The sequence below is a fragment of the Halichoerus grypus genome, chromosome 1 (genome assembly GCF_964656455.1).
Source record: "Halichoerus grypus chromosome 1, mHalGry1.hap1.1, whole genome shotgun sequence".
NCBI classification, from domain to species: Eukaryota; Metazoa; Chordata; class Mammalia; order Carnivora; family Phocidae; genus Halichoerus; species Halichoerus grypus.
The window spans coordinates 12,077,188-12,093,236 of record NC_135712.1 but is presented as its reverse complement, the minus strand read 5'-3'; the positions used below and the strand labels follow the sequence as shown (position 1 = coordinate 12,093,236).

Sequence of the window (16,049 nt, the reverse complement as noted above, 5' to 3'; positions counted from 1 at the left end):
GGGAATATTTTATTATTTTTTTAAAAAGCTTAGCTGTTTTAAAGACTTTTTTTCTTAGCTTTCATAGTTCTGAAAATTAAGTGATTGTGTAAAAGTGAAAATGTACCAACTTTAAGTAGATAGGGTGAAGGAAGCACTGTTGAATATCATCTGAAAGAAATACAAAATGTTGAAATGTGTGAACAATGTAAGATTATTCTAATCAGTTGAGTTATAAATATTATATGGTGTGGTAAAAGTATTAATGAATTTTGATAACTTTTCTTGTCAAGTGGAAGAAGTGAAGGCCAGCTCAATGGTGAAACAAATACACCTAATGAAGGAAACCAGGCAGGTGATGCAGCTGCCTCTGCCAGGAGCCTCCCAAATGAAGAAATAGTTCAGAAGATAGAGGAAGTACTTTCTGGGGTCTTAGATACAGAACTACGATATAAGCCAGGTAAGCTGGAGATAATCAGCGGTCTCAAAAACTTTAAGATTTTTAAATAGTTAACAGTATTATTTTTTTACTACAGGGTATTTAAAAATTTTGTTAGTTCTAAAACTCAGTAAGTTTGAGTTTATTTATTGAAGACTTTGTTTAAAGTCTTCTCTGAAAATACCGTTGTACGTGAAACATGAGCATTGATACTTGATTGCTTTGTTGGTGGATTATAACTTTATTTTATTCAGTTTTGTAGTGACTCTCTACCAGGATTTTGAATGTGGGTTTTCATGGAACAATTGTGTAAATGTCTGTTTTGGAAGATACAGGAGCCTGGACCAAATTTGTAATGATTTTTTTTTTTAAGATTTTATTTATTTATTTGAGAGAGAGAGAGAGAAACAGCATGAGAGGGGAGGTCAGAGAGAGAAGCAGGCTCCCCGCTGAGCCGGGAGCCCGATGTGGGACTCGGTCCCAGGACTCCGGGACCATGACCTAAGCCGAAGGCAGTCGCTTAACCAACTGAGCCACCCAGGCGCCCCACCAAATTTGTAATGATTTTAAAACCCTGGGAAATTTTATTTTAAAGCCCAAGCTCAGAGATTGCCTTGTTTTTGCATCTATTCCTCTTAAAAGTGCAGTGAATGGAGAGAAATCATTGCTTTGATATTTAGTGTTTGGGGAATTAATTAAATAATTGAAGCTTAGAAATGAAAGATTTATGATCAACCACAAAAATAACTATCTTCAGTTTTGGAAATGGGGTGGTATGGTTTTTTATTTTTTATTTGTATTATTTTTAATCTAGGATATGGTAAAAAAAAACATAGATTTCAGCTATATTTGGATGCATGGCTGTAGCAGCTTTTTCTTGAATTATAACTTAGCTAACTAGCATTAGGTGCATAATAAATAAGAGGTAGAAAATAGTTTCGCTTTGGAGTGGATCTTGTCATGTATTAATTCATTTTTCCCATGATCTTAGTGGCCTGGATATCTGATCAGCTTTTCTGGGATCACTAAAATTTATCTATTTTGATAATGGCATTACAGTAAATTAGCCTAGTTATAAAGTCGAAAGCTATTTTTTCTTTCAGATATGCAGTGTTCTTAAGTTAAATGTAAAGGGGTATAAGAATTTTTTTCCTGAAGTGACGTGTTTTTTAAGTGGAAACATTAAGATTATTTTAGTAATTTTAGAAGAGTGTTGAAGGAAAAGGTTTTTTTATTAGAATGTGACATGGGTGTGATGAGATAAAATTCAAGTTTCGTGTTGCTGCTTTACGTTAGTTGTTCGGCCCTTTGTGTATTATATAAAAGCAATCACTAGCGTTTGCTGAGGGCTTACTATGTGCCAGGCATTGTTCAGTGTACTTTGTGTGTTTTTAACTCACTTTGTCCTCTAACTCTAGGAGACACAGTGTCAGTAATTTCGCCAAGTCCATTCACCTAGTGAGTGGTAATTGATTCAGGATCCAGAAGCAGACCCGTCTGTTCCAGAGCCAGTGTTGTTTCCTGTATAAATAGGGTTTATTAAATAGTCATAAAGTGATTTAATGTGTATATTTTTATAGGAATTTTAACAATTGGTAATGGGAGATTTTCCTCTGTAAGTGTAGTTTGAAAGTAGTTTGCTGTAATTTGAGAGCTGGAGAAAATAGTTGTAAATAAGTTTAGTAAACTAAATACATTTTAATGTGACTTTCAAGTTTCCGTGATAAACTGAGAATTTGTTTTTAACCCAGACTTTAGTCGTAGAAAGAAATATTGGAAAAGTTTCAATCTTTAGATAATTGGTTTGTAGAGAACATAGTTTATTTGGTAACTTTATTTAACTTAACAAGAAGCATTACACTATGGTGTCTTAACATGAAATGTAAATTTTATGTGATTTATTATCTAAGTTTATTTTGGGGAATGCTTGACAAAATTAATTTTCTTTAATTTCAGACCTGAAGGAGGCCTCCAGAAAAAGTAGATGTGTGTCTGTACAAACAGATCCTACTGATGAAATTCCCACCAAAAAGTCAAAGAAGCATAAAAAGCACAAAAATAAAAAGAAGAAAAAGAAGAAAGAAAAGGAAAAAAAGTATAAAAGACAGCCAGAAGAATCTGAATCAAAGGCGAAATCACATCATGATGGGAACATAGATTTAGAATCGGATTCCTTTTTGAAGTTTGATTCTGAACCTTCAACGATGGCACTGGAGCATCCTGTAAGAGCGTTTGGCCTTTCTGAGACCAGTGAATCTCCTGAGGTTATGTTAGAACCTCCTGTGGTATCAATGGAGATATCAGAGCCACACACTTTAGAAACTCTGAAGCCAGCTACAAAAACTGCAGAACTGTCCGTTGCATCAACATCAGTAATTTCAGTGCAGTCAGAGCAGTCTGTGGCAGTCATGCTGGAACCATCCATGACAAAGATTCTGGATTCCTTTACAACGGCACCAGTGCCTACTACATCAGTAGTGCTAAAGTCACCTGAGCCAGTTGTAACAATGTCAACAGAGTATCAGATGAAGCCTGTGCTGAAATCTTTGGAGACCACACCTCCAGAGCAATCAAAGATCATGTTAGAACCTCCAGTAGCAAAAGGGCTAGAGCCATCAGAAACCCTTGTGGTATCATCCGAGATACCTACTGAGGTACACCCTGAGCCAAGCACATCAACAACAATGGATTTTCCAGAGTCATCCGCAACTGAAGGGCTCAGATTGCCAGAGCAGCCTGTAGAAGTACCATCGGAGATTGCAGATTCATCCATGACAAGACCACAGGAGTTGCTGGAGCTGCCCAAGACCACAGCGTTGGAGCTGCCGGAGTCGTCGGTGGCCTCAGTGATGGAGTTGCCGGGGCCACCTGCGACCTCCAAGCCGGAGTTGCAGGGGCCCCCTGTGACTCCAGTGCTGGAGTTACCTGGGCCCTCTGCTACCCCATTGCCAGAGTTGCCAGGCCCCCTTTCTACCCCAGTGCCTGAGTTGCTAGGGCCCCCTGCAACGGCAGTGCCTGAGTTGCCGGGGCCCTCTGCGACATCAGTGCCACAGTTGTCGCAGGAATTGCCAGGGCTTCCAGCACCATCCGTGGGGTTGGAGCCACCACAGGAGGTACCAGAGCCACCTGTGATGGCACAGGAGTTGCCAGGGCTGCCTGCGGTGACAGCAGCGGTAGAGTTGCCAGGGCAGCCTGCGGTAACAGTAGCAATGGAGTTGACCGAACAACCTGTGACGACGTCAGAGTTGGAGCAGCCTATGGGGATGACAACGGTGGAACATCCTGGGCAGCCTGAGGTGACAACGGCAACCGGGTTGCTGGGGCAGCCTGAGGCAGCGATGGTGCTGGAGTTGCCAGGACAGCCAGTGGCAACGACAGCGCTGGAGTTGCCGGGGCAGCCTTCGGTGACTGGGGTGCCAGAGTTGCCAGGGCTGCCTTCGGCAACTAGGGCACTGGAGTTGTCAGGGCAGCCTGTGGCAACTGGGGCACTGGAGTTGCCTGGGCAGCTCATGGCAACTGGGGCACTGGAGTTCTCGGGGCAGTCTGGGGCAGCTGGAGCACTGGAGCTTTTGGGGCAGCCTCTGGCAACAGGGGTGCTGGAGTTGCCAGGGCAGCCTGGGGCACCAGAGTTGCCTGGGCAGCCTGTGGCAACTGTGGCGCTGGAGATCTCTGTTCAGTCTGTGGTGACAACGGAGCTGTCAACGATGACCGTGTCGCAGTCCCTGGAGGTGCCCTCGACGACAGCGCTGGAATCCTATAATACGGTAGCACAGGAGCTGCCTACTACATTAGTGGGGGAGACTTCTGTAACAGTAGGAGTGGATCCCTTGATGGCCCAGGAATCCCATATGTTAGCTTCTAACACCATGGAGACCCATATGTTAGCGTCCAACACCATGGACTCCCAAATGCTAGCGTCCAACACCATGGATTCCCAGATGCTAGCGTCCAACACCATGGATTCCCAGATGTTAGCCTCTAGCACCATGGACTCCCAGATGTTAGCAACCAGCTCCATGGACTCCCAGATGTTAGCAACCAGCTCCATGGACTCCCAGATGTTAGCAACCAGCTCCATGGACTCTCAGATGTTAGCAACCAGCTCCATGGACTCCCAGATGTTAGCAACCAGTTCCATGGACTCTCAGATGTTAGCAACCAGTTCCATGGACTCCCAGATGTTAGCAACCAGCTCCATGGACTCCCAGATGTTAGCAACCAGCACCATGGACTCCCAGATGTTAGCAACCAGCACCATGGATTCCCAGATGTTAGCTACTAGCTCTATGGATTCTCAGATGTTAGCATCAGGCACTATGGACTCTCAGATGTTAGCCTCCGGCACCATGGATGCTCAGATGTTGGCATCTGGTACCATGGATGCCCAGATGTTAGCATCTAGTACCCAAGATTCTGCTATGTTGGGTTCAAAATCTCCTGATCCCTACAGGTTAGCTCAGGATCCTTACAGGTTAGCTCAGGATCCCTATAGGTTAGGTCATGACCCTTATAGGTTAGGTCATGATGCCTACAGGTTAGGGCAAGACCCCTATAGATTAGGCCATGATCCCTACAGACTAACTCCTGATCCCTATAGGATGTCACCTAGACCCTATAGGATAGCACCCAGGTCTTACAGAATAGCCCCCAGGCCATATAGGTTAGCACCAAGACCCCTGATGTTAGCATCTAGACGTTCTATGATGATGTCCTATGCTGCAGAACGTTCCATGATGTCATCTTACGAACGCTCTATGATGTCCTATGAGCGGTCTATGATGTCCCCTATGGCTGAGCGCTCTATGATGTCAGCCTATGAGCGCTCTATGATGTCAGCCTATGAGCGCTCTATGATGTCCCCTATGGCTGAGCGCTCTATGATGTCAGCTTATGAACGCTCTATGATGTCAGCTTACGAGCGCTCCATGATGTCCCCAATGGCTGACCGATCTATGATGTCCATGGGTGCCGACCGGTCTATGATGTCGTCCTACTCTGCTGCTGACCGGTCTATGATGTCATCGTACTCTGCAGCTGACCGATCTATGATGTCATCTTACACTGCTGATCGTTCAATGATGTCTATGGCAGCTGATTCTTACACCGATTCTTATACTGATACATATACGGAGGCATATATGGTGCCACCTTTGCCTCCTGAAGAGCCTCCAACAATGCCACCATTGCCACCTGAGGAGCCGCCAATGACACCACCATTGCCTCCTGAGGAACCACCAGAGGGTCCGGCATTACCTACTGAGCAGTCAGCATTAACAGCTGAAAACACTTGGCCTACTGAGGTGCCAGCATTACCTCCTGAAGAGTCTGTGTCGCTCTCTGAACCTTCTGTGAGTCAAAATGAGATTTCAGAGCCTTCGGCATTGCCTGCTAATTATTCGGTGTCAGCATCAGATCCTTCGGTGTTAGCATCAGAGGCTGCTGTGACTGTTCCAGAACCACCATTAGAGCCAGAGTCTTCAGTTACAACAACACCTGTAGAGTCTGCTGTAGTAGCAGAAGAACATCAAGTTGTTCCAGAGAGAGCAGTGACTTACATGGTATCTGAAACTCCCATAATGTCAGCTGAACCAACTGTATTAACATCAGAGTCTTCAGTTACGCCTGAGACGGCAGAGACCTTTGATTCCATGAAAGCTTCAGGACATGTTGCCCCAGAGGTGTCTCTGTCTCTCTTAGAGCCAGCTGCAACTAATCCAGAGCCATCACAGAGCACTCTAGAGCTGCCAGCCATGGCTGTTTCAGAGCTTCCAGCTGTGGCTGTCCCAGAGCCACCAACTGGGACTGTTCCAGAGCCCCCAGCTGTGGCAGTCCTGGAGACCCCAGCCGTGGCTATCGCAGACCCAACAGCTGTGGCTGTTCCAGACCCACCTGCTGAGGCTGTCCCTGAGACCCTGGCCTTGGCCGAGTCAGAGCATGTTACCACTCCTGTGCCAGTTGTTTCTACCCTGGAGCCCGCTGTGCCTGGCCTGGAACCAGCAGTGTCGGTCCCTCAGCCTAATGCAGTTGTTTCAGAACCATCTGTTTCTGTCCAAGAATCCACTGTGATAATTTCAGAGCCTGCTGTTACTGTCTCAGAGCAGACCCAAGTAATACCAACTAAGATGGTTTTAGAGTCTACACCAATGATACTGGAGTCTAGTGTTATAAAAGGAGTGAATTTACTCTCTGGTGATCAAAATCTTGCTCCAGAGTTTGGCATACAGGAGATTCCCATGAATTCAGATGAAGAGCCACATGCTGAAGGACACCTGAAGAACGACCCTTACGAAAGTGAACATGGTACAAATATAGACCTTAATATAAATAATCATTTAGTTGCTAAAGAGGTGGAGCATAATACATTAGTGTCTGCTGCCAGCACTGGTGCTGTTGGTGAAATTGGTGAAGGGAATATTTTGTCCATCAGTGAGACTAAACAATGCCCAGTATTGGATACCTGTTCTAGTGTTAGTGAAGCTGATGGAGGAACTCTGTCTTCTGCTGGTCCCCCTGCTCTTGAACCTGATGCAATGGGAACTAGTAAGGGTATTGAATTTGCCACAGTATCTGCTCTTGGTTCAGTTAGTAATTATGACGTTGAAGTATCATTAACTACTCAAGATACTGAACATGACATGATAATTTCCACTAGCCCTAGTGGTGGTAGTGAAGCTGACATAGAGGGACCTTTGCCTGCTAAAGACATTCATCTTGATTTACCATCTAATAACTTTATTAGTAAGGATGCGGAAGGACCATTATCTATAAAAGACTGTGACCAGACATTAGCAGTTGCTCTCAGTCCTAAAGAAAGTAGTGGAGAAGATAAAGAAGTACCTCTCCCTACTAAAGAGATACTGTCTGATTCGGGATTTTCTGCCAATATTGATGATATTAATGAAGCAGATTTAGTGAGACCGTTACTTCCTAAGGACATGGAACGCCTTACAAGCCTTAGAGCTGGTATTGAAGGACCTTTACTTGCAAGTGAGGTTGAACGTGACAAATCTGCTGCCAGTCCAGTTGTAATCAGTATACCAGAAAGAGCTTCAGAGTCGTCTTCAGAGGAAAAAGATGATTATGAAATTTTTGTAAAAGTTAAGGATACACATGAGAAAAGCAAGAAAAACAAAAACCGAGACAAAGGTGAGAAAGAGAAGAAAAGAGACTCTTCGTTAAGATCTCGAAGTAAGCGTTCCAAGTCTTCTGAACACAAATCACGCAAGCGTACCAGTGAATCTCGTTCTAGGGCAAGGAAGAGATCATCTAAGTCCAAGTCTCATCGCTCTCAAACACGTTCAAGGTCCCGTTCAAGGCGCAGGAGGAGGAGCAGCAGGTCAAGGTCAAAGTCCAGAGGAAGGCGATCTGTATCAAAAGAGAAGCGTAAAAGATCTCCAAAGCACAGGTCGAAGTCCAGGGAAAGAAAAAGAAAAAGATCAAGTTCCAGGGATAACCGGAAAACAGTTAGAGCTCGCAGTCGCACCCCAAGTCGTCGGAGTCGGAGTCACACTCCAAGTCGTCGAAGAAGATCTAGATCTGTGGGGAGGAGGAGCTTTAGTATTTCCCCAAGCCGCCGCAGCCGCACCCCAAGCCGCCGCAGCCGCACCCCAAGCCGTCGCAGCCGTACCCCAAGCCGCCGCAGCCGCACCCCAAGCCGCCGGAGCCGTACCCCTAGCCGCCGGAGCCGCACCCCTAGCCGCCGGAGAAGATCAAGGTCTGTGGTAAGGAGACGAAGCTTTAGTATCTCACCAGTAAGATTAAGGAGATCACGAACACCCTTGAGAAGAAGGTTTAGCAGATCTCCCATCCGTCGTAAACGATCCAGGTCTTCTGAAAGAGGCAGATCACCTAAACGTCTGACAGATTTAAGTAAGTCTTTTTAAAATTTAATGGCATTGTAATAGAGAATGACTTAAGTAATTTTTTTCTGATCTTTAAGTCAAGTGGAATCCTTTGGGTTATTGGTTTAGGATAAGTATTTCTGTCTTTAAGTTTCTGTAGTTGACTCCTGGGCAACATGGGTTTGAACTGGATGGGTCTACTTATGTGTGGATTTTTTTGATAAATAACATAGTAGTAGTATAAATGTATTTTCTTTATGGTTTAAAATTTTTTCTTTAGCACGAAGCATGTAAATACATATACAAAATAGGTGTTAATCCGCTGTTTATGTTATCAGTAGTTATCAGTAGACTATCAGTAGTTAAGTTTTTGGGTAATCAAAAGTTATATGCAGTTTTCAAGTTACATAGGGGTCAGCCAGCGCCTTTAACCCTTGTTGTTCAAGGGTCAGCGGTAATTAGATTTGCTTGTGTTTGAAAATTGTGTAGTGATAAGTACATTTATAATTGGAGTTAAAAAGACCTGTTTTGGAGTGTATTAGAACCAAGATGTTTTCATACTTGAAAGTTTTAGTTTGCTTCAACTATCTTCCATAACTAAAGATGGAAAGTACAAGTCTAGTTAACGACAAGGCTGGTATATGCTTGATTGTTTTGTTGTATGTATTCCAATACAGAATCTTGCATATAAGCCTAAAATTAGTCTTTTTTTAAAATAAGTTACATATCTGAAAATGGCAACACAGGGCTGTTAAATCTGTGTGAAGGTAATTCTGATTGGTATAATGGATAAAGAATGGAAGTGAGTAGGGAATTTTGCATGTGGGGAGTTATTTTTTAGCTGGGTGGCTGATACTAGCAAAACAAGTTAAATTCATTAAAGTGATTTTAGTATTTTAATAATCTGCCTTTAAAAGTAAAATGCTCTAGTTCCTCTTGATTTAAGAACTGTGCAGGGATGATTAAAACTTGATGGATAGTGCATGACTACCTGCTGGATGATTTATCATTATCTTAGTAGATTGGACATTTCTAGGTCAGGGTTGTCTAAAGTAGGCCCTTAATAGAACAATAAGGGAAAATGCATTCAGTTCAACAAAAGTTGAGTTCTGTTTTTATTCATAGAATTACATCTTTGAAGTGATTACAAGTTGGTAGAAGAGACATGGATAAAATGCATATATGTCTCTCTTATTAATAGTAACCTGCCAAAAAAAGTAGAATGTGATGATTACTGTAAGTACTGGTGTAGGTAAGGCACTTTGGGGAGCACATTGGAGAAGTGTTAAATTCTGACTTAAGGCCTATTAGAAGAGTTGGCACTTGAACTTGGGCTTAAAGAGTGATTTAAAATGACATTAAAAGGAAAGTAATTTTAAGGGCATCATAATTTTGGAAAATAAAGAGGGCTCTGCCGTGTATGTGTGTCAGAGTGTGTGGTAGAATGTTGTATGCTATTTTGTATAGTATTTGAATGGGAAGCTAAATGTCAACTTACTCGGGTCATTTACTCAGCCAAGGAATGATTTGATCACAGTTATATGTTAGGGCAGAAAACTGATGCCTTTAATTTTGTTACCATATAAGATTTTAGATAATACAAAGTGTTAAGCCTATAGGAAAATTCCTTATATTTTTCTTCTTCCAGATAAGGCTCAATTACTTGAAATAGCCAAAGCTAATGCAGCTGCCATGTGTGCTAAGGCTGGTGTTCCTTTACCGCCAAACCTAAAGCCTGCACCTCCACCTACAATAGAAGAGAAAGTTGCTAAAAAGTCAGGAGGAGCTACTATAGAAGAACTAACTGAGGTAAGCTAGACAGAATTTGTTTACATTCTTAAATGGATTATTTCAGTGATGTTGACTCTGGAGCGTGCCAAAACCCGAATTGTGGGCTGAACTGATAATGGCTGGCACCGAGTGGCCAAAACCCGAAATACAGATGTGGCAGCGGCAGAAGCTCTGTTTAGCAGGCCATTATCCGGGATGGCTAAGCTCCGCTAGCTAAAAGTTACTTCCCATTACTTTTGCTTTCCAGTTTTAGAAGCCAAACTGACTGAGGAGTGGGACGGTTCGTTTGAATGGAGGAGGTGTTGAGTGAGCAACACGCAGAAGCTCGCCTACAGTTTCGTTTCCATTCACGACGTGTTCACTGATCGCCACGAGTGTACTGCATATACGTAAAGACACAGACAATCTTCAGAAATGATCTTTTGCCACCGGAGCTTGGAAATTAATGAGAATAGCTGGCCATTGCCTGAAAGGAACTTCTTACGCATCAACATTTCGGGTTTTGGCTGTTTGGTACCAGCCATTGGTGATAATGGCCGGCCATTATCAGTTCTTCCTGCGGTTCGGGTTTTGGCAGTAACATATATTTTAAACACACTTATTTTTGTTTTTAAGAATTTGATCTTTTCAATTGAGGCTTTTTTGGCTTTGTTTTGTTAATATTATTTTTATTATTATTATTTTTTTTGGGAGGATGCTGAAATATTGCTGCTAGGATCCAGAAATATCACACTGTTTCATATATTGAAACTTGTTATTGGCTAGCCTTATGCCAGCCTGCCACTGTCAATATATTCTGTTCCCCTTGGTTACAAGCTTGGTATATACTCTGTGTTTTTTTGGCCAATTGAGCTTTTTATCCTATTGTAACATTTTCAATTGATGATGGATGTGACAAATTCTACTGCTTGTATAGACAAGTCCACCCAAATTTATTCTGACCTTTTTATAAAGCCAGGTAATAGAGTCTATTCCTTAGCTTCTTAGGAAGGAATGGACTTTGCTTTATGTGTCAGACCTCATCAGTTAACACTCTCTCCATCATGCCTTATTTTTCATTCTTGAGTTTTGTTCCTTTAGAGACTCAAACCTACAAAACATTTATGGAGAGACAATTACCATCTAACCCAGTTGCAGAAGTTTAAAATTTTTTATTTTGCCATGCATTTGGGGGTTCATATAGTTTCTTAATCTGTTTTCTCACTTAGATTTATTGCAATATGAATTATAACTTTTTTAATTTAAGGACTTAGTGAAGGCTTCTATTACTTGCTTATCAAATCTAAGCTCCTTATCTAAAGCCTCGTGAACACTTAGTGTTTCCCTATATGTTTTTAAGCCTCATTTTCAGCCCTCTTGTTCTTCCAATAAGTTTCTCACCTTTTTACCACCATCTAACTAGGATGACTCTATTTTTCTTTTCTGCCAATCCTTGTTCTTAACTATGAAAATCTGGCTTAGAACTCAAGGAATAGCCCTTGATTATCAAATTCTGCCTGATTCTGTTTTCTCTTAAGCTTTTGTTCTTTCAGCACTTATGTACTCAGTTTGTATTATATCAGTTTGCACTTGTTAATTGTGTTGCTCTGTAAAAGCGTTCCTCAGTTATTTCATGTGTATGTAATTCTGTTTCTTGACCTAGATTGTAAGCTCTTTGGGAGCAGGGACCACGTCTTCTACTTTTCTTTCTTTTTTTTTTTTTGTATTCCCTGGACAGTGCCCAGTACAGTGCTCTGCACATAGTAGGTGCTCAATAAATGTTGTTGACTGACTGACCAGCTAGAGTGTGTTTAAATAATAGCTAGTACGCTAAGTTACTTACCTACAACCTGTTGTTAATCTTGTTTTATTTCTGAAAGTTGATTTTATGTGGTTTCGATTTTTTTAAAAAAATTGCATGTTATTCCATATAAAGTGTAAGATTTATTTTTTGTTTTTATTTTTTAAGAAATGCAAACAGATCGCACAAAGTAAAGAAGATGATGATGTAATAGTGAATAAGCCTCATGTTTCGGACGAAGAGGAAGAAGAACCTCCTTTTTATCATCATCCCTTTAAACTCAGTGAACCCAAACCCATTTTTTTCAATCTGAATGTGAGTATTAGTGTTTATGGTTTGATGAAACAGCATAGGGACTATTTAAATAAAACTCAAATGGAATTTAACGTTTTAATTTTTGGATTACCATGAGAAATAATGAACAAAACTATTTTCAGATTATGTTGAAAGTCTTTGGAGTTTTAATTAAGGAAATACATTATTTTTTAGATTGCTGCAGCAAAGCCAACTCCACCAAAAAGCCAGGTAACGTTAACAAAAGAGTTTCCTGTGTCATCTGGATCTCAACATCGAAAAAAAGAAGCAGATAGTGTTTATGGAGAATGGGTTCCTGTAGAGAAAAATGGTGAAGAAAACAAAGATGATGATAATGTTTTCAGCAGCAATTTGCCCTCTGAGGTAAGTAAGAGGAATATTGTGTTTTTGTTTTTTGTTTTTTAATACCTGAATCTCCCATTTTATTGTTACTTTATATCTGATTTGGATTCTGTTTCACTCTTCTTAGGGCCGGGTTAAACGGCAGGGCCGGGTTAGACGACAGATGAAACAACCCGCAGCTTCTCATTTGACAGTAACTCGATGCAATTCACTTTGTGGAACCAAGCCACAAAGTGAAAAGCATCGAATTGCAGAGAACAGTGTTATCACATCCCTACCCAACATTGGGCCCTCCTTGCACTTATGGGAAGGTAGCCCAAGGTACAACTATTTAGCTTCCCGTTTTGCTTCAAGGCTCTATAGCTCTAGATTTTGGTGGTAGCAAATTTACTGGGTGGAGGGATTGAGCAGAGAGAGGCAGATCCTCAGGTTCAACACAAGAACTGGATTGGAAAAGGTCATTGTAGGCTAATGTGTGAGCATCTTGGATACATAGCCCATTGCCCTTAAATAATGGTTTCTCTGGGTGGTTTGTCAGATAGCCTTTAATTTTAATCATTTTCCCTTCCCTGTGCTACCTTGGCCCTTTGGAATTCTTGTGTTTAACCTAATGCTCAGCCTTGGTACTCCCATTTCCCTTCTCCTTCCCCTCTTTGCTACTATTAAAAGTTGGAGAAGTGGAATTCACACCTTGAAATTTCCATGAGGCTATAGTTGTATCTTGTCAAAATGACGCAGTAATAATGCCAAGTGTCAAAACAACCCCATTAAAATGCTGCCTGATTAAATAATGTGCTGCTAAGTATAGTGCACATGAAAACAGCAAGACTGTATATATATGTAAATATATATATATATATATCTGTATCTTTGTATGTATCTCTGTATCTGTACCTTTGCTGTATCTTTTAATAAACAGTTTACTTTTATTTAACTTGTTGTGCAAAATCACGCTTGGGGGATCTGGGAGGGTGGAGAATTATTAGGGGCGGGGGTGGGAGTTTTGAATGATACTATAGACTAGTTATCACCTCTTGCCCTTGGTTCCAAAGCTCAGACATTTGTCCAAGGACTGGACTAGATAATATGAGGCCCTTACAATGTGGGACTTCTTCCCCACTTCTTTTCTTCAGTTCTGGGATACATGGGTCAGAGAGACCTGTTCTCTCCAACTCAGATTCCCTTCATTGGCCATATCATCTTAAACTAAACACCTCCATTATTACAAGTAAACAAATCCTGTTGTTTATAAAATCAGAAAGTGAACAGAACCCAAATCAGAAATCTTTTGATAGTATATTTTTTCCCCTGAGCTATTCACAGGTGACATTTTCACAGTTTTTTTTGACCTGTGGCGTTTTAAGAGAGAGCAAGTTCTGTATGATGAAGCCGGACATGATAATTAGCTAGTGCAACTTACAGTCCCCAGTGATGATTTATATTTACATGGGATTCAGCAATTGAAGCAAGTTATACTATCACCAGTGAGGAAGGGATAGTTGGTTTGGACATTATTTTAATAAAACCAGTTGAGTAGCTCAGTTGCTAATCCCCAAATCAGGCTACCTGCACATCTCAAGAGGGAAGGGTTAACTGACATTTGCAATTGACTTAAATCTTGTAATAGCTGAATATAGATCATGATAAGAGGGCCAAACAGACTTAGAAATTCTGATACATACGCTTTTAGTAATTTGCAGATTAAGCATTTAACAGAGTTGGGAAAGACATACGGAGATTATTTATGTGAGAAAACATTTCCAGCCGAGAATATTGAAAAATTCCAAGGGACTATCCTGAGAAAATAAGTGATCATAACTATTTTAACCTTAGTTGAACATGGGGAAAGTGCTTAGTGAATCCTGATGAATGTTTCTTTTTGATTGAGACTTTATGTATATATATTTATTTATATATTTGAAGTTTAGTACTCTGCCATTTTCAGTCTTAACACTGACAGTGTGGTGCCTTAGCCTTGTCTGTCATCAAAAGCGGTTGTCAGATTTTAAAAGTTGGGGGGAATTATTCCAAAGAAATCCCAGGGGGAAAAGTTGGGTATTCGAATTTTATATTAAGCAGTCTTTCATGAAAGCAGGAAAAAAAGTTCAGAGGGCTAAAGAAAAGCGGATTTCTCCTATGGGAGGGTATATACAAGTATTTGATACCAGAACGCTTTGAGCTAGTTTCGTAGAAGATCAGACTGAAAAAATATGTAGGTTAACTTTAAGCAGAAACAAATCCCAAAATTTTAGAAGAGGAAAAAGGGTAGGGTTTTGTTTTGCTTTTTAGGTCTCTGTACTTTTACCCAACAATAGTAGTAAACACCTCGAGGAAATGGTCACAGTATAAAATGTTTAGTTCTAGTTATTTAGCTGTATCTTGCAAATACATTTGTAAGATTATGTTCTGTATACCAATGTTTGTGGAATACTATTGGTGACATTTTATGGGAGCATTGACCCTTTTGATTCCCTGTGAGGAGTTGAAATAAAGGCTTTTATAGAGTAAAAGGAAAGTTCTTTCAAATGGTCACTGTTAAGTATTTTTTTTTTTAATTTATCAATCTTCATTTTAATAAATATAAATGGAGTTTGTGGTTTTTTAGTTTTAAGCATAAAACATTTAAGCAAAGATCACAGATTTGATCTCAGCTTTGCTGTAATCCTTAACCCCACTAATTGTCTTGCACATGAGTGCTCTTTGACATAAGCATGAGTGGATAGATGTGGATGGATCAACATAAATCCGTATCTTATGGAATATCAGCTCATCAGACTGTGCCTTACTGCCATAGCATCGTCTTCCTACCCAGAAGCCAGCCAGCAGCATCCTCAGTAAGGAGTGACTACAGAACTTTGACCATATTTGTGTGAATTTGATTCATAAACAGTGAAATCAAAAATGTTGGAAAACTAATATTTAAAAAATTGTCCTTGGGGGCACTCATTCTTGGTAATCAAGTTAGAGGCTTATTGGGTAGAAGATTTAAATGTAATCTTTGACATAAAATTTCCTTGGGTTTACTATTAATCATAAATGTTTAGAGATCCAGAGGTAGGCAGTGTGCCTGGTTTGTTTTATTGAAAAATATTTCCACATTCCAGTGGAGCTACAGTTCTCTTAAGTGTAGAAGTTTTAAATTTATAGTTTAGGAAAGCTCAGTGCTTGGGGTAAGATGTAAATTTTAATTGAAAATTAATCACACGGGTCCTGGCAGTGTAGAATGGTTAAATACAGCCTTGTTATTCATTCTTCCCTTAGATTTTCCTCGGTGATTAACACTGAATTTCTTTGAACCATTTAGTAGGTTATCTATTTGTTTTGTTATTGTAGTTTATTTAGATTAAATGTATAAGAGTTATACTAGAGAAGTCTATATAATGTAATAAAAAGATTCATAATACATGGTTTAAAAACCAACACATGACAACTGAGATATTCTGTATTTGTGGTTTTTGTTTTTGTAGTTGTGCTCTTCTTTTCTATATGAACCTCTTTGTAACTTGTTAATTTTTGCTAAGTATTTTAAAATCCTATTTTACATACAGGTCAGATGCATTTT

The 16,049-nt window shown here is 40.5% G+C and overlaps 1 protein-coding gene across 5 annotated transcripts in view; it reads left to right on the top strand.

Moving 5' to 3' along the window:
- The window catches only part of SON (SON DNA and RNA binding protein), a 32,330-nt gene that overhangs the window by 2,963 nt on the left and 13,318 nt on the right, over positions 1-16,049 (top strand). For 3 of the 5 annotated variants that reach the window (XM_036087482.2, XM_036087483.2, XM_036087484.2), the window contains exons 2-6: positions 273-439; positions 2,375-8,287; positions 9,908-10,068; positions 11,999-12,145; positions 12,320-12,508. In XM_036087482.2, the coding sequence (XP_035943375.1) occupies positions 273-439; positions 2,375-8,287; positions 9,908-10,068; positions 11,999-12,145; positions 12,320-12,508 (6,577 nt within the window). Of the gene's footprint in view, positions 1-272; positions 440-2,374; positions 8,288-9,907; positions 10,069-10,297; positions 11,823-11,998; positions 12,146-12,319; positions 12,509-12,614; positions 13,417-16,049 lie in introns of those variants that run through there. The other 2 variants (XM_036087485.2, XM_036087486.2) reach the window with 2 other exon arrangements.